Source organism: Lagopus muta, chromosome 5 (genome assembly GCF_023343835.1).
Source record: "Lagopus muta isolate bLagMut1 chromosome 5, bLagMut1 primary, whole genome shotgun sequence".
In the NCBI taxonomy this organism is placed as follows: domain Eukaryota; kingdom Metazoa; phylum Chordata; class Aves; order Galliformes; family Phasianidae; genus Lagopus; species Lagopus muta.
Window position 1 is genome coordinate 38,454,169 of NC_064437.1, and position 26,706 is coordinate 38,480,874.

General features: G+C 39.9%; 1 protein-coding gene across 22 annotated transcripts in view; it reads right to left on the reverse strand.

The window, feature by feature from the left end:
- The window catches only part of ANK3 (ankyrin 3), a 201,148-nt gene that overhangs the window by 80,310 nt on the left and 94,132 nt on the right, over nt 1–26,706 (reverse strand). For 19 of the 22 annotated variants that reach the window (XM_048946932.1, XM_048946931.1, XM_048946930.1 and 16 more), the window contains 11 exons: nt 25,501–25,599; nt 23,663–23,860; nt 23,028–23,126; nt 22,193–22,291; nt 18,684–18,881; nt 16,636–16,734; nt 6,264–6,362; nt 6,076–6,174; nt 5,591–5,686; nt 2,623–2,695; nt 2,367–2,429 (listed from right to left, as the gene is read on the reverse strand). In XM_048946932.1, the coding sequence (XP_048802889.1) occupies nt 2,367–2,429; nt 2,623–2,695; nt 5,591–5,686; nt 6,076–6,174; nt 6,264–6,362; nt 16,636–16,734; nt 18,684–18,881; nt 22,193–22,291; nt 23,028–23,126; nt 23,663–23,860; nt 25,501–25,599 (1,222 nt within the window). The remainder of the gene's footprint in view (nt 1–2,366; nt 2,430–2,622; nt 2,696–5,590; nt 5,687–6,075; nt 6,175–6,263; nt 6,363–16,635; nt 16,735–18,683; nt 18,882–22,192; nt 22,292–23,027; nt 23,127–23,662; nt 23,861–25,500; nt 25,600–26,706) is intronic. The other 3 variants (XM_048946937.1, XM_048946939.1, XM_048946938.1) reach the window with 1 other exon arrangement.

Below are 26,706 nucleotides of genomic sequence, written 5' to 3' on the forward strand. Positions count from 1 at the left end.
TTGGGTTTTTGTTTTGGCCATTTCTCTTTTGTGGTAAAGCAGTTTCCCAGCACATAATCTCATTTGGCCAAGCCTTCCAGAGCACTCTAGGAAAATGAGTCCCTTCTCATTTGGGGCAACTGCAAACCAAACTCTCCACTGCAGGGAAATTACACCATTTCTGAGTAAGTGCTTATTTAGAAGACACAGCAAGCAGCAAATAGAAGGAAGCAGTTCCCTGACATGCTTGTCTCTGAGTTCTGAAACTACTTTCGGCTTCAAGCTTTCAGTTGCTCTTAGGAGAGAAACCTTGAGGTTTTCTGAATAATGAGAAATTATGGGGCAAATTTTGCACTGAATGGTTTGGCTGATGACCTGAATATGAAGGGAGAGCTCAGGTTTGGGACATAGATTTGTGTCCATCTCTCAACTGGAAATCTATTCCCTGGCTATGAGATTTGTGATTTCCACCCTGAAGGAACACACTGTCAGCACCCAGCAGTTGCAGGAAAGGGCATCAATATCCTGTCTTCAAGGATGCACAAGGCAGAAGAAAGAGACAGGACAGTGGTTACTGCCTCAAAGCCTGTAATTCCCCACCTTTGCATACTGCAGTGCTCCGGCATGGATTAATAAAATACCTATTATCTGATTTGAGAGCTCCAGTTCAACAGTAGACTTTGAAAACAACCTTGTTACGTGTAAGCCAGCCTCTTAGCTCTCCTAGTAACAGCATGGTTGCAGAACACACTCTTTAGGTAAGGAATTGATTAGATTACCCCATATCCTTAATATTTATTTTTTCCCTGAAATGAGAGTTTGTGACTACAAAAACCTCCCACAGATCTCTCACTTCCCTTCAGTTCTGCATTTGGCCATTAGAAGTGATTCCATACATGAAGGACACATTTAACATCTTAGATCTAATATTCTGACCCTACACAGGCGTTTCTCATCTGCAGCAAACCTCATGCTGTGCCATGGGCTAAGGCAGCTGTTGCTGCTCTATTAACTAACTATTAGGCATCTGCATTCCAGCCAGTTACAACAATGCAGTATTTTGAGCAGTACAATAGTCCAGAAGAGTTACTTGGAAAACACAGGTGCACAGTAAGAACGTGATCTATTTAAGAATGCAAATATAGGAACACTGACAAACTGAAAACAAAAGCCTCAGTGACTGAATTGAACAAGAGCTGCACACAGTGAGCTTCTCTTGCAGCTTTTACACCATACTGCTTTAGTGCTATAAACATGTAAACACATCACTTGGTGCAAAGAAAGAGGCTGACTACACAGCCACAAGCTAACTGGACCCAGTCACTTCTCTCCCCCTAGAAAGGAAAATCTGCAGCTCTAATGCAAGTGACCAAATACACACATAAAAGCCTCCAGGGTGCTGCCATCGTTCCCTTCCTCAACACAAGACCTTCCTGTCTCTGAGTGTGACATGGGAATGTAATCCCACTGTGGCCTCTGGAAACCTGCAGTTCCTGGTGGGACTCGCACAGGCTCCTGCACATCCGCACCATGGAAGGTCTGACCTAGCAGGGGATGGTGGTTGGGAGGAAAGCAGCTACCAAATGAGTTCCAGATACTTAACAGACCACTGAAACTGTGTCAGCCCAGCCAGACACTGAGGAGTGAGCTGTGATGGGCAAGCTGCTGGTGTGAGCAGCTTAAATCTCATCCAGAGGCACTGAGAAGACATGGCTTATTGCCCCACTCATGGACTACACATCACCTTGCAGAATGATACAGAATACAGAAATCCCAGCTACAAGAGTACATCATTAATCCCAAGAAACACAACTTGCTGAGTTCAGCGCAGCATCCCCTTTGCTTAGGACAAAAGTAATTCATTGTGGTTTTGCTGAACATTATGATTAAAATACAGTTTTGTTTTAAATCCTAAAAGTATTTCTACACTAGAGTTGACAATCAATGTAAATCAATAATTCCATAGCTGAACACACAGAAGAATTAAAAACAAAAACGAAAAAAACCACCCATCCTTTTGTCCTTCACTTTTACTATCAGCTATTTCTTCTAAAGTACTTTGATATTTGACCCTTTTGTCTGATATTTTTCAGTTGCAATAATAAACTAATTCTTTACTTTATAGAAGCAGCAGCAAAAGGACCCTTCCAGGAAAAATGGAGGTAATTTCATTTAGAAATTAGTAGTAAGACATTCAGGGAAAAAAAAAAAAAAACGATGATCATTAACAGCTTGAAGAGTTTCTGAAAGCATTCTAAACTGTAAAGCAGAAGTTATTGTTAGTAGGATGAGAAGAAGATTATCTGAAAAGATTAATTTCCAGTAAGACACAGTAAAAGGAAGAGGCTTAAGTTAAATATCACTGCAACACAAGAATGTACAAATACCTTCTTCAACATCTGACAAATATTCAGCATCACTGAGTATTTCAGGGGCATTGGCTTTACGAACTGCATGATTTAAATAAACAAAAGAATTAAATAAAAGCATAGACATTCAATGAATCAATAAATCAATGTAAAACAATAACGTATGTGCAGAGAGCATATCCAACTAGTACTTTAAAAAAAAGCAAACAAAAAACAAGGCTTCTTACAATAACAGACTGAAAAATAAGTGAGAAGGTTTTTTATTATCTAATACCTTCATCGTCAGACATATCAAGAACTTCATTCATGGTTTCAGGTACATTCATTTTGTGCTTCTCTGTAACAGTCTGTCAAAGAAAAAAAAAATCATTTCAGGGTGTATTTTTATCTACATTTAGCAAAACTCTTGTTTGGATTCTTTTCAACTTTTTTATTCCCTGGCTTTCCATAGATGAATATAACTACACATCGAAAAAGACTATACTGAAATAATACAGAAATAAACAATATTACCTTTAAGCAAGTTAAGGGTATTTATAAGAACTCTCTGAAAAGTCATCTAAATTTTAAGCAGGAGCGTGTCATCTATATTTAAACTATACTAACATTCATTCTGAGGGATGTGCTTCTCCTTTCTCAGCAGAAAAATCATAGAATTGTGGAATTTTCAAGGTTGGAAAAGGCCCTTAACATCATCAAGTCCAACTATGGTAGAATAAGCTTGCTCTCAAATTACATGTGAAATTTTTCAGAGGTTCCTCTACAAGAATTGCGTTTTTCCCACACGTGAAAACAACTGCAACTACATGCAAGCTAAATAAAACCCATTACAGAATGCGTTTTAACAAAGAAGCCGTTGATTTTCATCATTATACTTATGTTGATTCAGGCCCAAGATAAAGATTTAAAAAAAAAAAAAAATTAAAAGCAGAAAAAAGATATCCTGAATGCCTCAAAGCCGCTCCTAGAATACCTGTGTATCCCACAAAATACACAGCCATGTACATGGTACTCTCCAGCTTGAACAGAGTGCAGTAAGCACTTTGGTAAAGTTTTAGGTTACACAGGAGACGCTCCAGAGATAGAGCTCATGGAGTGGAGTTCAAAAAATAAGAATCTAAAGTACTCCCAACCCCTCCCCTAAAGCAGGTTCTCTAGGGTAAGTTGCAGAGAAAAGCATGGAGGTGGATTTTGAATATCTCTAGAGGAGACTCGACCACCTCTTTGCAGCCTATTCCAGTGCTCTGTTACCCTCACAGTAAAGAACTTTTCCCTTGTGTTCATATGGTACTTTCTGTGTTCCAGTTTGTGCCCAGTGCCCCTTGTCCTGTCTCTAGACAACACTGAAAAGAGCCTGGCACCATCCACTTGACTCCTGTCCTTTAAATATTTATAACCATTAATAAGATACCCTCTTAGTATTCTCCAGAGAGCATATCCATCTCCAGGCTGTATAGTCCTAGGTCTCAGCCTTTCCTCATGAGGGAGATGCTCCAGGCCACTAATCATCTTCGTGGCCCTCCGCTTGACTCTCTCTACGAGATCCCTGCGTCTTCCTTGACCCAAGAAGCCCAGAACTGGACATCACACTCTGGATGTGGCACTCCAGGATACCATTAGTCTTCTCAGCTACAAGAGTACACTGCTGGCTCATGATCAACCTGCTGTCCACCAGGACACGCAAGCCCTGCTCCACCGAGCTCCTTTCTAGCAGGTCATCCCTGAACCTATACTGATGCATACAGTTATTCCTCCCCAGGGATAGGACCCTACACTTGCCCTTGTTTGTGTTTTTAATCACTATCACTTCTCATTCTTCATATACAAATAAGAAAACATTAACAAGATCAGGTCAAAACAGCTTTTCTATCTTCACCTATTTACAAATATTTTGGGTTTTCTCTTGCCTCATAATTACTCATATCACAGTTCACCTTTCTTGAGCTACTGCCATCCCTTGAAATAGCAGAAGATTGCCTGTATGCTCAAACATCACAAAACCAATAAAAAGCTTCAGAGTTCTTTCATTTCATGGTATTCTCTTTTTAGGTTTTTAACACATTGCTGTTAAGCTAGCAAAATCACAGGATTTTTTCAGGCATAAACAGACTTTCAGTAAAGAATAACAAATCACAGTAAAACTAGCTATGCTCATCCTGGTTTCATTAAACTTACTTTAGGGAGTTATTTAGCCACATGCCCCCAAAAATAGCTATCTGAGTTTTTAAGATATTCAGCTGTAAATCAGATCTCATGTTTAGGTTTCCACAGTCTATCAAGTACACACTTGTGACTGATAAACAGCGTATTTCAGTTTTTGTGGAAATTATTTCTGTGCTTGTCTTCAGCGTAGGTGCTCGCAGATTGTAGTACAGGCTGCTCAGCATCTAACATTTCCTCTAAAACAATTCACAGCCTGATCATTAAGTTGAACTAAAAATTGCTCGTCATCTCAACTGTATTGCAACCACCCGCTTGCACTGACAGACCACACAAATGTGTGATGACAAAACATGGAATGTACAATAACTGTTTTCAGTTTCCTATAAGGTTAAAAATGCATACATGCATATGACTCCCCTTTTAAGCACTAAAAGGCTGCAAAAAGGAAAAAGTCAATTATGAGCTGGTGCTCTGAATTTATGTTCTTAATGCTCTGTTTTTGCTTTACTTCTATGGTTGTTCATAGAGGCTCCGCATTTTACGAGAACAGTCTTCATTAGGCACTTTGCCATAAGATCTTCGAGAAATATCTTGAATTCTGGTAATTGCCATTTTTTGATAGGCATTATCTGACTACTTTCTTTAATCTCCTCTGGCTAACATACAACAGCAAGCCTTCTTGAGAGACAAGACAGATGAGGTGGAGTTCAAGGATATGTCAGCTGGGGTTGCAGACACTTGCTGCATGTATAAGATACTGTTAGCCATCTTTCAGAAGCCACCAGAAAGAAGCTTCTATGAATGTATTTGCCACTACAAATCAGTTTGCATTCATGTCATTTATGCAATAAGCAAAGTATGCTATATGCTATGAAAAACAGGCCAGCTATGACTAGCCCTTTACAGTGCCATTTTCTGCTTGGTTTCTACCTACATCTAACTTAATATCTACTTTATAGTGCTAAAAGGAGCTAGGTAGAAATTAGACTGAAATCTCAGTAGACATCTAACTAAACAAAGATGAACATGCTGGCTTAGCAAAAATCCTTCCTTCCACTACTGAAATAAACTGTACTTACAATTGTAGTCATGGTCTCCTCTGTCACCACCTTTAATGTGTCAACAACTGAAATGTAGCCAAGTCGCTTTGCAATGGCGAGGGCAGTATTTCCATTCTAGCAATTGAAAAAATTGTATGAAAAGCTGAATGCTAGAAGCGTACAAATTGCTAGTTAGAGAAAAATGCATAATAATGAAGTACACAAACGTTTGCATATTGGTGACTGATATAGATTTTGGGTAGTAGAATATGTAACCATAAGAGTTTAAGTCTACAGAAATTGGATGAAAAAGAAAACATTGTGCAGATGTTTGCTGTTCTGGTTTTGGAAGAGACAATGGAGGACACAAAACACAGAGGTGATTGGAATAGCCTTCCTCTGCTCTTTTCCTCCCCCTCGTCACATTTTTTTTTTGTCATTTCCTGTACTCAAACACAGCAGGGACACAATGCTTCATGCAGGGTGGAATGACCGAGACTGAGCGGTGGCTTCTTGGCACTTACCACAGTGAGCTCATTGGGCGCCGCACCGTGCTGGAGCAGAACGTTGATGATGTGGGTGTGCCCCTGCTGTGCAGCCTGGTGCAGCGGCGTGTACCCGTTCTGCAGGCACAAGGAAAGGGAAAGACTGTGGTGGACACAGCAAACTTGCTGCCTCCAAAGAACGAATGAAGCAGAGGCGGAAAACTCACCTTCGTTTTGGCATTGATTTTTGCAGAATGTTGCAGAAGGAAATTAACAATCTTTATGTTTCCGTAGTGGCAGCCAACATGCAGGGGAGTATATCCCATCTAGAATGGACATAAGAAAATATGAATAGTCCCATGCATCCCATGAGAAAAAATAACAGACATATAGCAGCAAAAATCCTGTCAAGTTTTATTTCTTTAGTCTATGTGGGGAAAAAAAAACAACAAAACAAACACAGCAACTTTGGAAAAATGCCTCTCACTAATGCCATTTTAAGTTCCATTCTTCATAAACATCTCTGCCTGTCTTGTACTTCGGTAGTCTTCAACATATGCAACACTGATTAACTATTTGCTTTCCCCTGCAACACTCAGATCATCAGGTCTCTGAGATGATCCTGTTTTTTTAAATGAATGTGTGTATACTACCTTGCACAGTGAGGTTCACATGTTTGACTGGTGTTCCTGCAATGTGATGAAAAACTAGTAGTAGCAACTTACTAAAAAAACTAAGTGTGCTGAGGTCTGCCTCAGCTACAGAGCAATTTACAGTCCATCCATTCTGACAGAAATACCCAAAAGATAGATCAAAAACAGTGCAACAGATGCATCAGCTTTGTAAGAAAACACGAGCCTACAGAAACTGGAACACTGACTTGTGAGTTAAGGCTTTAAGACAATAAAATCTGATTTTTTTGGTGTCTGGCCTAGTGTACCACAAACTGTAAGAAATTGCATTTCTTGGCAACTGCAAAGAGAAGAAAGTTGAATGTCCCTGTTATTTGGTTTCCATTATTAATAAATAGACTAAAATCATTTGTCAACTTTGAGAGACACCCATCAAATGCTCTAAAAACTAAATGACTTCTTATATTAAGTTTATATATCCTGGAAATTTTTCCAATGACTTCTTATATTAAGTTTATATATCCTGGAAATTTTTCCAAAAATGTTTAATAGAAGAAGAATATTACCTATCACTTAAAAACTAATAAACAAGAAAAGAAGCTACTTTAAGTGTTAACAACACAATAAAATAAAACAGAGGACCAAAGATTGAACAATTTGGAACTAGATCCAGAAGCCTAAACTTGTGGGCAGAAACACTGAAAGATGTGCTGGTCTTGCACTGACCCATGGATCTAATCAGTGTTCAAAAGCAGAAAAAGGGTCTTCACTTTTCTGCTGAGGAAAAAAATCTACTGCCCAGGAGGCACACAGAGAGTTAAAAGCTGTAGTCTGCCATCCTTCATTTATGCACACACCTCAGTGAGGTGTGGCAAGTTGAGACAACTGGGTCAAAAGCACTGAGGAAGGCAAGTCCAAGGTCTGCCTTGGGCTGGGGTTCAGGAGTCAGCCCTACACTACGTGTTCAAGTTGTGAGGTCAGAGCTACGTTCTCCTGTGCAATCTTCTCTAGGGAATCTGCTTTAGCAGGAAGTTTGGACTAGATGGTTTCCAAAGAACCCTTTCAACCTCTATGAATCTATGAAAGAAAGAAAACCCCTCAAAAAATTTCCACTGTAGGGAGGTTTCAATAGCCTGTGGGTTTAGATACACCATTTTTTCATGACACTTTGACTCTGATGCTACTTCACACAAGGTTACCTATTTTCATCCATATCTGTACATGCTAGAAGATGGTAGCTATACCAGTTACTTTAAATTAGGGTGTGTACATTTCTTTCAGTTAATTACATACTGCCATCTAAAGAAATTTCTAGCTCTGACAACCAAGACGAGTTAATGATTGCAAGAAACAGTGACAGATTCAAATTCCACTGTTATCAGCAGAATGAATTTTTCCACTGACTTATATGAACATTGGATCAGATGCCAAATCACTACAATGAACTTTTCCTCCTGAACAGTTGTGCAGTGGTAAAAGCCCAAATGCTAGTTAAAACAGTCATTGTGACCTGAACGCTGGAACATTGCCTTACAGTCACTGTTAACATAGGGCTGGCCTGAGAGCTTCCAAGCAGTGCCCAGGATTCAAGTGTGACACGGTTCCCCGTAGAGTAGCTGCAGTCTTGAGACTTCAGTAGAAAGATGAGCACTCTCATACCAAGTACCTTAAACACAGCTTCTGTCACTCCTCTCCAACATTTCAAACAAATTCAGATTAAACAAACTATGAAACAATCAGTTCAAAAGAATGCAGTGAAACCTCCTCATATAAGAAACTTAACTCCCTTCTACCCTTTCAAAATACAGGCCCACATAAAATCATACATTGTAAGACCAACTGGAGAGATAAAAGCCAAAGTCAACGACCACCTTCTGGGAACCCCCTGTTAATAACCCTAAAACATTAAAATCTGGAAAGAGTTGGAGAGCCAGGACAGCTGATCTCAACTCTCGCTTTGAAGTGATTGCTTTAAATACTGGAAGGCCATAATGAGGTTGCCTCACAGCCTTCTCTTCTCCAGACCGAACAGCCTGTCTTCATAGGAGAGTTGCTCCAGTCCCTGATCATCTCTGTGATCCTCTTCTGGACCCTCTCCCAAAGCTCAACATCTTTCCTTTGTCGGGGGCACTAGACTGGATATAATACTCCAAATGGGACTTCATGAGCGCAGAGGAGATAGGGACAACAACCTCTCTCTCCAACTGGCCACCCCTCTTTTGATGCAGCCCAGGATACTGTTGGTCTTGCAGGCTGCAAGTGCTCACTGCTGGTTTGTGCTTTTTGTGTGTGTGTTTTGTTTTGTTGTTTTTTTTAAAATCTACCAGGACCCTTAAGTCCTCCTCAGCAGGGCTACTCTCAAGGAGATCTTCTCCCAGTCTGGGATATCTGGGATTGCCCCAAATCAAGTGCAAAACCTTGAACTTCACTTTGTTGAACCCCATTAGGTTCACATTGACCCATCTTTCAAGTTTATTATGGTCCCTCTGGATGACATCTTTTCCTTCTGCTGTATTAACTGCACCACTCAGCTTGGTCTGCAAGTCATTGTCTGCAAATGTGCTGACGATGCACTTAATGCCATCATCCTATATCACTGCTAAAGAGTACCAGTCCCAAAACAGACCCCTGGAGGATTACCACTCATCAATGACCTCCACCTGAACATAGAGCCACAGATCACTACCCTCTGGCTGTGACCTTCCAACCAGTTCCTTATCCACCAAATAGTCCACCATTCAAATCCACGTCTTCAAATTTAGAGACAAGCATGTGGTGGGGTTCATGTCAAAAGCACTGCAAAATCTAGGCAAATGACAGCATTAGCCTTCTCTTTGTACACTGATGCCATCACTTCATTACAGAAGGCCACTAGATTGGTCAGGCACAATCTTCCCTTGATGGAGCCATGCTGGCTGTATTGCATCACCTGCTCAACCTTCGTGTGCCTTAACATGCCTTCCAGAAGGATCTGTTACATGATCTTGGACACGGACACAGAGACTCAGAGACTCACCAGCCTATAGTTCCCAGGGTTTTCCTTCCCCCTTTCTTATAAATGGAAGTGATGTTTCTCTTCTTCCAGTCACCAAGGACTTTGCCTGACAGCCATGACTTCTCAAATATGATGGAGAGCAGCCTGGCAACCACAGTCAGCACCCTTAGGATCCTGGGATGCATGCTGTCCGGCCCCATGGACTTGTACACATTCAGTCTCATGAGGTGGTCTCAGAATTGCTCTGCTCATAGAGTGGGGTAGAGTTGCTCTCCCAGTTCCCTCCAAGAAGTTCAGGGATCTGGGAAAGGTGCAAATCCCAGCTGCTAGTGAAGACTGAGATAAAGAACTCACTGAGTACCTCAGGCTTTTCTGTATTTGTAGTAGAGAGTTCTCCTTTCACATTTGTCAGAGGTGGTATGCTCTCTTTGGCCTATATCTTCCGACCAATATACCTATAGAACCCCTTCTTGTTATTAACATCTATCACCAAGTTCAGATCCATCTGCGTCCTGTCTTTCCTAATCCCATCTTTGCATGTCTGGACAGCATTCCTGTATTCTTCCCAGGTGACACATCCTTGTTTCTACTGCCTATACATGCCCTTCTTTTCCTGCAATTTGACCAGCAGATCCTTGCCAAGACATGCTATTTTCCTGCCTCCTTTCTAATTTTAAGGGATGGAAAGCTCATGTGCTTGCAGGAATACATCCTTAAAGAGTAGCCAGCTTTACTCCACTCCTTTGTCTCTAAGGACAAAGGGATGTGAAGTCTTTATAACATTTTTTTACTTTTCTGGTAGCAGCTTTGTGTGACCCACCTTGAAAGACTGGAAGGGAATAGTAGTTGCGTGGTTTCATCATACCCGATCTCTTCTTGATGTACAAAATGTGGGTCCCTAGCTAGCAGCAAACCTCTCTAGAGAGGTTATCCGGGCATCAGATGAGCACCTCAGTGCTTGTCAGCAAAGAGTCTCCAATTCCTAAGAAATTACTACTGGTGCCTTTGTTTAGCAGCACCAGTTGTGACTTGGGTCCTTGGTTGAACCTTTTTAACATGATCACCTCTTCCAGTTCTGAGTCACTGTTGATACCTTCTTCTCTCTTCCACAACAGAGCTTGTAATCTATTGGTTAGTGGGACTTCAGAAACTTCAACATCCCAACGTACTCACTGAAAACAGACTTTAACTTTTCTGAAACACACTGACTGGCAGATTCTGTGATTACGCAATCAAATTTTCTATAACAGCACTGATTCTCATCGCTACTTCCCTATTATTATATTATATTCCCTATTATATATTATTTCCCTATAGAAATGTATCCAGGAGACTAAAATATTTTGCTTCAATATATATATATATATAAAAGCTCTGAAATTACAAATGTTTCTGCAAAGCAGAGTCATATTTACTGGCATAATCTCTATGGTACTTAATAGATATTCTAATACTAAAAAGTTGTTTCCAAGAAAAATCATGGGTTTTGTTTAATACAAGCATATCACCTTCTCGCAGTCAGTTGCCATGCTGCTGCTTGTTGTTCTAAAGAATGAGCAGCAATATGGAAGTTAGCAGCTGGGAAAGGCTTATCAAAAGCCACAAGAATAAGTGCCAAAAAAATGAAATCAGGAATACTTAGCTTTTTTATCCTCATGGAACACACAATCACAGAGCACCCCTTATTTCTTTTTGCTCCTCAATTTTTTGAAGGAAATTATCACAAGCCTCATGTGTTTGTCAGTGTATTACTTTAATATCCTCCAATGGCAATAACCATAAATCCTAGCAGCTTGAATGATTGCCTATTTCTAGTCATGCTGACTCTCAAGCTGCTATGCTTTTGTTTTTCAGCTGTATATGTCAGACAATGAAGCTGCAATACATCAGCATTGATAAGGCTGGAAAATGCTCTTGTTCCAAAGATTGCAAAGGCATCCAGTCCTGATGCAATATAACAAATAAACCTATAGGTACCTACACATATACTGCAGTGCTGAATCGTGGCCAAACATGCTGAATTTTTTGTCTTGCATTATTAGGCTGGAAATTTCCACGTAAATGTCTGAATAGCGACTGAACTTGCACCAAGAGTTAAGGGGAGAGAGAGAGAGGATGTACCATGAAGACACATTAAGATGTTTATGTGTTTGTTCTGTGAAAGTGATTCTTCCTGATAGCACTTTCCACCTTCTCTGCCCCACTCCCACTCTCTTACTGCACTTGAAAATTGGTTATTCCAAAATAAAAATGAGAGCACGGTTAGGAGCCGCTGTAGCACTCAGGCTGCTATGGGGCTCCTCTCAGAACAGAGCAGGCTGAGCTGAATAAATACCTAAATAAATCTGATAAAAAAGGCCCAGCTCAACCTGCAAAACAACACTGTGACCTCTCAGTCACCTTTATCTTCTACCACCACTACAGCCTTAGGAACAAAAGGCAGTTTTATGATGGGCTTTATTATTCAGACAGTTGTCAACCAGGGACTATGAGACCACAAGTTCCCCAGAGGCACAATACCAAGCACAGTGTAACAACTGTTTGCTGAAAACTGTCTGCACAGAATGAAAATCCTTGACTGAACCAGCACTCTCCTCCCATTGGTTTTCCTTTGTCCATCCATCACCTTAATGCTGTATCCTACAATAATGTTATACAGCAGGAAAAGGGTTTGAGAAATGACTTGTGAAGATTTGCTGATCCATGAAACAATATTTACTCATGCCAATTCTCAGCACAGAAGCCCTGCAACGAAACCCAACATCACATGTGCCAGGACAGCTTTTACACACTCAACATGATTACTAGGAGAAGAAACATCTGCTCACTGCACAGCTTCAAATTAATTGTAACCTCCCAGTATTACGTGCAAAAGGAGGGGATAATATAAGCTGAGATAGACGTGATACTGCACAACAGATTCATATGAAACAGTCTTTAGCGTACCTAAATTCAGACACAAATGCAACATTAGAACGGGCAAAAGCTGCTGCCTTTGCAGCAGGACCCTATTATGCCTTCTCTAAAACACTAGATTTGATTTTTTAAACCTTTTTAAATCACACAGACTGATGTCCACAGAAAAGGTTTTCCATAGTATTAGATCTTTCTTCTTCCTTGCTATAGCTTCAGGGTGTTAAATATGTTTCTGCCCAATCTTCCCTTTTAATCGCCCAAATAACCCCAAATCATATCCGTGGCTCTGTGAACGTGAGCAGAAATAAGAAGTACTCCCATGTGATAAAGCTGCAAACTCTAGATGTTTTAAGAGGGACTGTAAGTTATATATAAATGACGATTAAAGAACTCGCACCAGAGGTGGAAGCTGATAGCTCACTTGGCCTTACCCAAGATGCTGAATGACATGCTAAGAGTATTTCCTCCATTGATGGAAACTGTGTGGGAGTGACCCAACCAACACTTCATTGGGAAACATGATGATGAGAGAATCTAATAAATAATAATGATAAAAGACTTGGCTGTTTGTCTAGCCTACGACAAATAAGGCAATAAAAGCATATAAAATAAGAGAAATAAGAGAAGAAAATGAAAGGTTAGTGCTGATACTGCTGGAGGCCCACAGAAATCCCCAACATAATGTCACTAGGCTGTACAGACCGACTTCTTGGATTTTAGAGCAGAGATGGATACACCTTTGACGCTCTATGCACAAAGTAAAAACCTGAACTGGATGTGCTGGATGGTATCATGCAAACATGCAAGCATAGCAACAGTGCTTTTGGAGTCAACTCAGCTGTTGCTGTATCTTCCTCCCCAGTGCCTCTGGTTTTAGGGGAAGCACGCACAGACATTTTATTCTCATAGAACAGTTAATCCATCTCAACAAGAGAGCCTGTAACTACAGAACTGCTGTTTTACAAAGCCAGTCATCCAAACCTTACCTGTATAAAACACGAGGGGAAGATATTGTAGCTTTTGCCGCAAAACTATTTCTCCTTCATTGTAGAAGTTCAGAGCTTGCTGGCTCTTTTCTTAGGAATGCAAGACCATCCCCAGTTAATGCAGAAACTATTCCATGTTAAAATACATGGCACTGCATTGCAACTTATCCTATATCACGGGTTGTAATGAGTGGGTATCTGACAGATAACTTCCACATAGCTGGTTGTGAGGAGTCTGCAGAGGTCATTGCTGCAAACCCAGCAGACAACACCCTGCAGAAGTCAGTGAATAACCACCAAGCTCACTCCACTAGAATATAGTACTACAAGACGCAAGGCACTTTCTTCCTTAGGAGAAGATGAGTTAGGACAGTAGGCAAAAGTACAAGCCATCATCATAGACCTACAGGGTTAATAGTTACATTCTCCCAGACATGGGAGAATTATTACCCAAGAGGAGTTGAGCATAAAATACACTGAGGACTTTGTCTGACCTATGAGCTCCTGCTCCATGTCCTGGCAACTAAGGGGATGTCCTGTGGAAGCAAATCTGTACTAGGAAGCAATTCGTTACTTATAGTAGTTACATGTATGAGGAACAAGTGAAGAATGAGGATGAACATCAGGCATCTTTTTTTTTTTTTCTTCTTGAAAATGATACAACTATTACCGACGACAGGATTCAAGCTGCAGGTCAAATACAATTCCTTGGTTGTTCTTTGTTGTTGCTGTTGCTTTCCCTTTTTTGTTTGTTTGTTTCACTTGTGATAGTTTTACTTACTGACTAGCTCAACTTTCAGAGATACAATTAAGAAATTCAGCTCCATCCAGAGATCTCTGAATAAGAATTTGAAGCCCTTTTCCCACGTGTCTCTACAGTTTCATGCTTGCTTGACCACACTGCCATCCTGCCACATGCACCATTCAGCACAGAGCTCGTGCAGCAGCACAGGTTTTCCCTGAAACACAACAAACGCTCTTCTTCTCAGCTGTGACAGTATTTCAGCACTACACCACGTTAATGTGACTGAAAGGCCATTACTCCAGAACTGGATCCTATTTGGACATCGGAGAGCAGGCAAAGGGGACACATGACTGCCTGCACCTGTTGATGTAAATATCTCCTTAGACTGTTTACTATTTGTGGGATGGAGAAGAGTGGGAGAAAGGCAGAGACAAGTTTTACAGACTAGGAGGCGATTCAGCTCTTGACCAAGTTAAAAGAGCAGATTGTTCTACACAAACCAAAACAAGGTAGATTTCCTTTCTCCAGAAAGGCAACCAGTTACATCTAAGGAAATTATCCAAAGAATGAACCAGGGCTGATCTCATCTGCTGCTGAATGATTTAGCAAACTGACAAGAACCTACACTGATTCATCTGGAAAACAGGTTGAGAACAGGTTACGAAAGTACAAAAACTGGACAAACTCCTGGGATTTCATAAGGAGTATATTAAATTTCATGCCAGAATAACATCACTGAAATCAATAGCTTAAAACAAAAGTGCAGTTGGAATTATACAACAGAAAGTACCTATGACTTTTCCCACTATCATCAATCACAGTCAGCCAACCTGCAGCAAGAGATGATGACGGATTCAGCCTTTTTTGAAATGTCAGTGTGATGACGAAATGATAGTACTGTTGGATGGCTGGGCACACATTTCTGCGATGCAAGCACAGCACTTAACTTGGGGATACATGCTTAACAGATTTTTTAATGCTTCTATCTTGCACAAGTCTCTAAGCAATCCAGATCAGACTGTGGGACTTCATTTATTTTAGCTGATTTGATCAGCTACTTTTCAAGTACTTGATCACAACTGATTTCTTACCCAGCTAAAGGAATGCCTCCTAGATCCAGGTAATGCATGAAGAATTTAAATGAAATCAACACTGAGATTATCATCTTTACGTTCTAAGCATGGTATACGCCAAGTATAAAATAATTTCCAGACAGCTTGTTGGAATTAGGTCACAGACACCGTACCCAAACCAACACTGTGCAGTGGGGGGAATTATTGCTTGGGGTTCCAAAATCCCTTCCCAGTCATTCTAGAAAATAGTTATAAATCCTCTTATCAAGAGGTCCAATTATTTACTTTAAGAAAATCTATTTTTAGGTCAGTAAGTCTGAAAGTATCCATCACCATGTATATATACCCCGTATCAGATAACAGCATTAAATAATTTCAAATTTGTTCTTAAGGGGTATATGTTTCAACTTCAATAGTATTTCTGAAGACAGAATAGAGCAATATTTATCCAGTACCTAACATCAGGAGGACACTGGCCCAATCTCAGTTTGGGACCCTCAAAAAAGTCAGTTTCCTAGAATGTACCAGTATTATGAAATAGACTAGTGCTCTGTACCTTGCAAAATAGAATGGTTGAGAAATGTAGGCACATTCAGTCATGAAGGCTGATTCAAGCTCTGAGAGCAAGGGTAAGTCTTTACTAATAAACTTGTAGAATCATGCCTATGGATGACTGCTTAGTAACAGCTCAGCAAAAGACTACTCAATTCTACAAACTCTATTAAGTCATAGGAAAAACTATTAACCACTTAATAACAAGGAATGCCTACTTTGCATTTACACTGTTTCTCCAGCTGTAAATATAGATGTTGTAAACAACAGTTCTCCTGTGTTTTGTTTCTACTGTTAGATGAGCGCTGTACGTGCAACATGTAAAAACTACTAAACTACATGAGCATGTGCATATGGTAAAAGATTACATGACTCCCTGTAGAAAGAGTTCTAGTTTTTCTGAAAGTTTCTTTACGTAAAAAACAGCTCAATCCTGCTCACCTTCAGTAAAACTCAATAGTAGGAAACATATATATTGATCTAAACATTTGGCAAGAAATAAGCTTACAGCTCACAGACTGAGTATAATACTAAATGTGGAGGTTTATGTCTTTAGTGTTCAAAATATAATCTACAACTTATTACAAGGAATGTTTTACTGCTGTTTTTTCTGTTTCACTCTGAAACTGATTACCAGATCAGTGTACAGGCTTCTGCCTCCATGAAAGAAAACAATACATGTTGACAGTGGCATCCATACCTTTGTCTGAGCATCAACAGCAGCTCCTTGGTTAACAAGAACCTCTGCTACATTGACTCTGTCCTCTTGAGCAGCCAAGTGCAATGGTGTCAGTCCACTCTGTAAATGAGGAGGAGCAGGTAACAATCTTGAGAGGTGACACATAAATATTAAATACAAATTCAATATCAGTAAAATTCAGAAAGTCCTGCTGAAGTTAGAGATGTGAAGAATTCTACTTTCACTTAGAAGCTGTGTATTGCAATTCCTGATTTATTCAATTGCAAGAAACTATAACTTAAAAACTATGAAGATAATATTTCTTTCACACAAGGAACATTTCCTTGTGTGACATTAAATAGAGAATAGCAAATTTTATAATGCACTTGAGGAAAAAGCCTCACAGTATTTTTTTCCCCTCCTGGCTAATTCACTTCTTCAGAATGAGCAAGACTTTAAAAGAAAATTTGAATAATTGCTTAGACTTCCACAAAATTTTTACCAGCAATATATGCTCAGATTTAAGCCTTACCTATCCTTAAACCCAAATAAATCTCCACAGGACTGCACACATTCCACCCACAGCTTGCAGCATGGACTCCTGACTAAAGGCAATAACAATACTGCTCTTGAAAAGGCAGTGCTGATGACAACAATGGTTAGGTGGATCCCACTGCATGAATATATAAAAGTAATCAACTGTAAATTACACAACAGGACTTGAATATTATGGGCCAAACTTTCTTAAAAGTTTTAGTAAGTAGTCAGTGTCAGCACTGAAACTCTAGCAAGTCTTGAAACTTGAGCACTCAGTTCCCAACTACCCTGTGGACTCTGAAGAAGACAAAGGGCCTTTTACTTCCATTGCCAAACTCAGAGTTGTTGTGCTTTAAATGTCTAGCTTCATATAAAGGTACTGAGTTCAGAGGAAATGTGCATTGCTAAGCAAGCATAGGACAATTATTTTCATAGGTGCTAATATCTGTATAATGAGAAAACAAGAGATTGCAACCAAACAGCAACGGACTGGAAGATGTTGCAGGTAACTAATGGTGGGACTGCATCAAAAAACCAAGCAGCAGTTATCATGCTCTCCATAGCCAATGTGATGCAGAATGTGTACGTGGCAGATTGTATGACAGCGATACAAAACATATCCAATGCTGCACAAGCCCACACTTTGACATGAGGGCAAATCAACATCCTCAAGAGAACCTATTCAAGGACGGACTGAAAATAAGCAACCCTGTGCAGCACCGTCCACAGCCTCAGAGGACGCAATTTTTTTCTACCTACTGAGAATGAGAAATGTTCTCCGTGAAAAATTTTACTCTTGCCTTTCTACATTAGTCACATGAATCCACACTGAAACTGCACTTTGCAAGATCTCTGATGGCTAGGGAGAGCATTTAAAGAACGAAGGCTGCACATTTGCTAGAAACATTACCATAGAGTAGACTTAATAATCTATAGAATTGCAGAAACTAAGATCTACTAGCTTTTCTCTTCCTGACCCCAGGAGAAACTACAGTAAAAGTCACTGTGCTGTAAGGAACATGTACTGGGAGGAAGAGTCACTTACTTTAATGAACAACAACAACAAAATCTCTGACTACCTCACTGTTACCTCATAAAACAAAGAAAAAAAACTAGTTTCCCTTAGCAAGTTAGCTGTTACCATTGCTTAATGGACAGGCACATCTCTGAAGACTCCTAAGTGACTCCCCAACATCACACTAAGCACTAGGGTGAGGAAGACATTTTCTCCCGTGGCATATTTTGGCAGATGAGTATAACATGACAGGGAGGGAGATGGATTTATAAATTCCTCTGCAGCATATGGTGCTAGACATCATCAAAACCTGGGGACTACAAAATACAGTTCATTCAATCTGACAGAGCACTTGCTGCACGCTGCTCTCTTTGCTATAAGAAATAGCAATTTGTAGTCAAACACCTACAGTGTTTTTCAGAACCTGCAAAATCATACTGGATAAAACTGGAGGCCTCCATCCTTCCTGTCACTATGTTTGTTTATTGCTTTAGCACCAAGCAGAGGAAACACTTACCTTGTTGCTGAGATTTACATTAGCATTTCTAGTAAGAAGTAAGGACACCATGTCCACATGGCCATCCTGCGAGGCCAGATGTACAGGGGCAATACCCTGCCTGGTTACAGCATTGGCATCAGCACCATATTCCAGCAGTGTAGTTGCTATGTCCATCTGGTTTTTCTTGGCAGCTATGTGTAGTGGCGTGTAGCCGTTCTGTCAACAGAAAGCACTTCATTGCAAGCTATTCATTAAACAATGAGATAGAATCTTTAACAAAGAGAAGAGCAGGATGTGTGTTCACAACTTTCAACAGCTGTTACTGACTTGTGGTTTTTTTTTTTTTTTTTTCCTATTTCCCAGTGTGAATGAAAGCATTGTGTATATGAAACACTGCTTTTCTTGCAGCATTTAGTCTAATTCTACCAACAGACTTTCTTGGTTCAGATCAAGGGAAAATTAAAGCATGCAACTTTTGTCTTGTATTCTTTTTCAGTTTGTTTTCCTTCTTTTCTCTCCTATCAACGCATAAAATTTTGTAACTCTAAAAGATGATTTGGCAGAAAATAGAGTAATAAAAATAAATTATTAGCATACAAATACCAGAATACTGACCAAAACACAACTAACTCACTTTTAGTACAAACTGCAAGACCTTTTTAATCCAGAACTTTCCATCACTTAGAAATGTATCAGACTTTATTTTAAAGCTAATGGCAAACATAAATGCATATGTATATGACTAAGTAAGAAGTTAAGACCTCTGCTGCATGAACACTTCATATGGTATAGTAATTACCATGTACATTTCAAATTACACAGTCCAATAAAATCTATCTAAAAGCACAAACCCATTCACCTGGCTCATGCCCTCCCTGCACCCCACAAGGCAGCAGGGCTGGATACAATAGATGTAGGGCAATGCAGGAGGAATAGAGAATAAATGCACAGGGGCATGCAAACGTTTGTGAGACTGCACTGGTAGTAATGTGGAAGTGAGAGAGATGTACAGCACTAACTGCACATGGAAAAGGCTCCATAGCCTTTAACGTTATTTGGGTTAGCCCTTAGATATTAAGATATTGCAGAACAGTCAGCTTAACACAGCCTGTACTGTTTGTTCAAAACGCAATTTGCACCTACTTGAGCAGAGTGGGAGTGCTCAGCACCTCAGCAAAGCAGACTGCAGCACTTCCAAAATGACACCCAGGAACAGCAGTGCCACAGCAGCTAATGAGGGAGGGGCATGGGCATTAATGTTCACTTGGAAGATGAAGTGCATCAAGGAAAACAAATGCAGTCCCCTCAGACTTCCTGCATAAGACTGACATGTAAAATAGACACCACCACATAAGCACCTATTCTCTGTGTTAAATCCTATATAGCATATATTTTGTATATGACAAAATACAAGTGCACTTTCAGGTCTTTTCCTCAGAAATTGACATACTTCACTTTTAGTGGAATGACAAAGAGCAGGTCACCAAGAGAAGGCAAAGACAGCTGAAAAACAAAAACTGAAACTCAGATTCAGATAGCATCTTCTTATGGTAAGAGCTGCACTCTGTCATTACAAATAAATGCAGAAAGGAACATGAAAGTTTGGAGGGACAGTATTTGGTTATTCTGGTTGCCAGGAAAAAGGGGCAAAAAGTGAATAAGGTTAAAGATGGAAGGGCAGAGAGAAAAAGAAGCCTTGAGAGGGGGAGAGGGAAGGAAGGCATTGCAAAGTGAATGGCAAATTAAAATAAAGCAGAAGCCTAATTTTAGGCAACAAGGAAGAATGGTTTATCTGAATAACTGTATTAGAGGACTGTATGGGACACGGCCACTTCCCACACCCCCTCACTGATCCCTCTACGAGGCCTGGCTAACAAAACAAGCAATTCTTAAGATGACTGTTGATGAAGAGTGTTATAAAGAAAGCAACTCACTAACTGCAGAGCAAGTGATGAGAGTTATGATGTAACACCCTTATTTATTAGGCCACACTAGCAAAATGGGAAATCATCTGCTGTTACCAACATCATCTTTCAGATGACTGCACTGTGGGTGCCTAAAGCGACAAACATTCTACCATTAATTTTATTTAATATTGATGCTCTGCTCAGTGTGCTCCTGTGTACTTGCTGCAGAAGACTAACAAATGCTCTCTTTCAGGAAGACATAGCTAGCACTGAAGGCCTGAAGTGGCAGCTGCAAAATTATTATTATTTTTGCAAGTGGGGAAGCTAAGGTGACTTTGACACTTGAGTTTGTGTAGTATTATACTGTAAGCTATAGTGCTTCCACTTTGGTTTGTGCTTCCCAAGCTTTCTGCAGTGGGTACTGCAACCCCTGCTCCCTACATGATTCACAGAATCCAGAGGTAGTGAAAGGCAGATTTTTTTAGTTACGATTGGAAAGTCAGTGTCTTCTCATCCCTTTCAGAATGTCTTTCCTTCCCCACAATGGCATTTAGGAGTGCTGCAGTAGTAAAAGATCGGAGATCAGTTCAGTTCACCTCCTGGGGCATTGCTCTGGCGGATTGCCACTATTGGCATTTATTGATTTCAGACTGTGCTATTTCTGCAGGCTATCCATGTTTATTTAAGTTTTGCACCATAATCTCTGGGAGCTCCCATATATGACAGTTTCTTTCCTCCTCTTTAGCCATGCAGAAGGGCTCTCCTATTATGGCCGTACTCAGTCATGTGTAAGTGGAAGGCAATCAAGGAGAGATGCCTGCCTGAAAGTGCTCTGCTCGCTCACCCTTTTCCACAGTGTTTCTTCATGGTGATTTTAGTAATACATCTGGATTGTTTCAAACAGGATATTTGCACCACACTTGCCTAACTGAACCTACACAGGTTTGCAACCTTGTTTTACTTATCACCGTTGTCCAACTACTGATTATGTGACAATATTTAAAACTGGGATCCAGAAAGGAGAAAAACTTTAAAAACTCCTCTAAATTCTTCTATTCATAAAACTGTTATGCATTTAAGTATTTATTCTTTCACATCTGAAATCTTAACGCTATGCTTTGTCTGGAGAGTAAATTACAAACCAAGCAGGGCTATGACTAGTTTTCTCAACTGTCCATTTACACTCAACTAGAAATACCATGAAGCACATCAGTAACATTGTATGTTGTGCTGAGAAACTTTTCACACCTTCTGTGGCACAATACAGGGGCACTAGTGGTGCACAGCAAAGAATTATGTCCAAGCTTGCCCTGTGAAGATGTTAAGACGCAGTGATACAAAGTTGGCTGGACTTCTGAAAGTATGGAGATGGGGCAAGGCTCAATCTTCAGTGAAACTAATAATTTCAGATTTTTCTACATCTATATTTGCTTTTATTTTTTATTTTTATTATTGTTTTATTAATCTGTAGAATCATTCTAACAGCTTACAAACCTTTATGTGGTTGTAAGATTTTATAAACAAGGTCACTGCAATTGCAAGCACATACATTCTAGAAAGAGCATGTAGACAGGAAAAAAAGTGACAGAAAGGCTAGCTATTATTCTCCAGTACTTGTACCTTGGCAGATGCATGAGGTGAAGCTCCCTGGTCCAACAGTAGGAGTGCCACTTTTTGATTATCGTAGTGTGCAGCTACATGCAGTGGTGTTAAACCGCTCTAAAAACATGCAGAACAAACAAGTGCTGTTACAGACCCTCTCCAGGAAAAACTAAAGAGTTTGGAAGATTAGAGAAAAGGCGAAAAAACACATTTTTTATTCATTCATGTATCCAGATTCTTCGATAAATGTTGAAGCAAAAATTGAAACAAGGCTTTCAAAATAGTTACTGAGACGTGTGAGCCCTTTTTGCTTTTTCCAGGGAAGATGCACAGAAGTACATGTCAGCGTTGCCTCTTGGACAGAGCAAGTAAGGAATTTTGACCCTGAGGTCAAAACCTCAGCAATGTTTTTCTTTTACTGCACTGCTCAAAGTAAATTGTCCCTTGGATCTTTAAAAATGCAAGTTGGGCTAGTTTAAAAAGCTTGAAGTCCTACTGGGCCTTTGCCCTATCATGGGGCCTGGGGAAGCAGAGCCAGCTGCCTGAATACTCTGTTAAGGATTGTAAATAGTTGGGGAGCAATGCAGGGGAGTTGTGTGTTTCCATTACCCTGGATGCGTACTGAGAGGACATAATTTTGCTGTCAATTAGTGACAATAAAAGTCACCTTTGTTAAGTTTGCAGACTCCTGGCAGTGCAAGTAGGAATAAGGATATCACATGAAACTTACTCCAGTTAAAACCAGGATGTGAATGTTAGTGTGTGTGCAAGGGCAAGCAGGTAGAAGGGTATTACTATCATATTATGTGTGCATATATGCTTGCTGTGCAAATAGAAGCGACTTCTGTCCTACCTTCCCAGAAGCATCAGGAGATGCATTCTTCTGAAGTAGGAGGTTTGCTACCTCAATTTTCCCATATTTTGCAGCCACGTGTAGAGGAGTAAATCCTTTCTGTAGGAGAGAGCACATAGCAGCTTCAGGCACTTTCTTCCTTGGTGCCTAGACAGTCGGGGCAAAGTATGCCTCCAATCTACAGAGATACGCTATTTCTATCTACTCCCCTTTAACAGTTCCATATACAGGCAAGCAAGTCCATAGTTTCTCACTGCCCTGGAAGGTTTGAAGGCTTTCCCTTGCAAGGAAAAGCTCTACCCATATAAAAATGACTAAAAAGATGACTAAAGAGAAAGATGGTTCCTTCCTTTTCAACGACCCAAGGACAAGGTTGGGCAACAGCTTATCAACTCCCATCAAGAATCTCTGCTCTGCATTCCTTTCATTCTAAGGAAACGCGTGTCAGATCACTAGGATGTGTTATAAATCAGGTTCTGAGGTTAAAGAGTAAAGCTTTGAACCTTTTAAACAACATGCAGCTCAATCTCATATCATTCGTATATGTATATAACTATTCTAGCATTTAACTTGCCAGTAGCACTCATTACAGATATATTTTACTATAGAAGCTATCACTTCTGCATCTCTCTTACCTTGGTAATAATAGCTAAAGATGCACCATGCTCCAAAAGAACAGAAGCTACATCTTCATGGCCTTCTCGAGCTGAAAGATGCAAGGGCGTATAGCCAGAAGTTGTAGCTGCATTTGGAGACGCTCCTTGCTGTAACAGCTGCTGTACTATATCTGCTTTTCCCAGTCGAGCAGAAATGTGCAGCGGGGTCTGGTCATCCTAAACATAAAGGGAAAAATCACGATTCTACATCAGAAAACTAAGACTCATATTTTGACAGAAAACATTTGGTCAGATTCTATTGTCTTTCTATTTTTTAAAATTGCATGTGAAAATTAATTCTACTGAAGTCCTAATTGGTATTAGTGCTGGTGTATAACCTATTCTGTTTAGTTGTTATTTATGAGGCATGTTGATTACAGTAATGGCAGCTTGCTCAAATTCATTGTGCGAAATTTAGAGAATGTTTGCATGAATGTGCTTCTGAACACGAGCTGTTCACTTTCAGGAATGTCTTAGATTTACAAACCACATGATTCACTTCTATTGTCAGACTACTCCCAGATATGAAATATATCTGCTATAAATATTTAGTCAGAGTTCCTTATAAGTAGATGCTCTTACTAGTAAGCAGTTCTCAGATGATAATTTCACAGTGAAAAGTACATCTCTTTGAAATTGTATTTATTTAGTGACTATTTGGAAAAAAAAATCCTGGTTATTATCCCACCAATTACAACGGCCATACATTATGCCCATTTATCTACTCTTCCTGTGTGCATCCTGGAACTTCTATTTCTGTATTTTTCTATGCTTCTTCAGTAGCTCTTGACCATTTCTTGGCCTTCTTCCTTTATTTTCCTCAGTTGCATCTTTTTCTGTAGAGTCTGCTCCTTTTTTCCAGCTCTATTCTACATGTTCCTTCTGTGCCTTCCACACTTTTTTGATTTAGTACCCATATCATGCCTTTCAGGTTGCTTTTCCTGTAGACAGACCAATTCATCCTGCAGCTAGGTCAAGACAATGGTTGTGTTGATCTAGGAAGTTTGTTTTTCTCTTGTACGTGCCCTTCATTTGCTCTTCCAAATTCTTTCCTTCCACTGACTCTGGTTAACTCCTCTGTTTTGCACAGAATCTTCCACAGTATCACTTATCCTGAGCTATTAAAATAGCTCCTGTGTATTCCACTCTTTGAAATGCAGAGGAATAATGCAAATTAATACATTTCCCATTCTTCCATAACAGTGATCTTCCAACTGAAACAGGCTCCCACATTCATCCACCCACTATTAAGCTTGCTCTTCTTCGTCTTCATCTGCTGCTGAGAAACTCCTACAAGCAACTTACTTTTCCTTTCCAGCTGACCTAGACAGTCTTCTCCAGCTGCCCAAAGCTCCCACATCTGTTTTCTAAGGAGTTTCAGATCTGACACCTCTCTGGTGAGCCCTGTAGGAAGCGTTCTTTAAAAGTCTATTTCTGAATGCATACAGGCTGATGCTTGAGGGATATGACAACAGACATCAGCAGCCTAGTGATCACAGTTTTGCAAAAATAAAACTAGATTTGAGGTATTCCTCCTACCTTGCCCTGCATCTCTTACCCCAAATCAAAATTCAAAGATAGAATAGTCTGTATCATATGTTGGTGAAAAAACAATCATGGTGGCAATTTGACATCTCCTGCCTTCCCTCTTACATTCAGCTCACTCATGACTACAGTAATGAAGTATGTAACAAAATATTAGTGACCTTTATGCCAAGATCCTTGGCTTCATCTCCCTTTTCTCTTTCCAAATAACACATGCAATATGAATGCAATTTCCTGCTTTATTAAATAGCCTTAAACATAAATCATCTTACCTTAGCTTTAGCCTCCACCTGAGCTCCGTTTTGTACTAGGTATCGAACGACCTCTGTTTGGCCTGCTCTGGCAGCCATGTGCAGTGCTGTTTCTCCTCTCTAGCAACAGCAGAAACAAAATATCAAAGATGACAAAACAAACAAGAAAACACACAAGGAAAACAAAGGCAACATATTTAATAATCACAAATATATACTGGTGATGCAATTCAGAATAATCGCAGTTAGAAAATCCATAGGAGTTGTCTGTAAGCAAGATAGGAGATTAAGCTGTGAACTGCACGCTACCAAGCAATTTATTTCCCTTCCTTAACACAACAGGCTTTGTGCCTAACCTTTTGCTGTAAAGAGAACGCATTTTTCCTACTAGCAATTTACAGTGTTTAAAATTATACCCATTTAAATAAAGCCTATTTTAGTGTTTTGTTTTGTTTTTAAATTTTGTCCATTCAGAAACATATTTTTCTTGGATTTTCTCCTGCTATGCCCTATTCTCTCAGTATCATTTTCTATCTGATAAGTACTGAAATGTGAGAACGTGGGGAAAAAAAACATCACCATCATTTCTATCAAGGTTTCAAAGTCTTAATGAAAGACAAATTTAAGGAAACTGGAATAAATTCAGGGGGAATCTGCTTCCTAGATTTTTGGATGCAAGTATATCTTTAGGAACAAATGTCTCGTTTATGAAAACAGTGTTGCAAATGTATATAATTTATACAACTAGCAGATGAAGACTTAAAACAAAATATTCTTTTCTAACTGTACACTGTACAAGATTTTTGAGACCAAAGCACTAAAAAGAGTGAAGGAGATTCTACTGCCCTCCCATTTCTCAACTTTCAAGTACCATCTAACTATGACTTCAATTTTTACACATGCCCTGGGAGCCTTGAGGCACACAGTGCACATCCAGTAGAAAAGCACACTTGTATGGCTGTATGGACACAGGCAATATGTCCCGACAATCTGCTGCAATCTGTTGATAACAGCATAACTTCCCTTAAATGGTAAGCCCCCGGGGTGCTGGGAGAACAGTCAAGTACACATCTCAAAAATTACATGAGAGAAGCTACAGTATGTTCTGATTATTTACTTCAAAAAAATAAAGAGAATAGAGTCTGCTTAACGTCAGCCTCTTCTGAGGTCTCCTAAACCTGTCAAGCACCTCCCAAGCAGGTGGCAGCAGGCCTTGCTTTCCCAAGA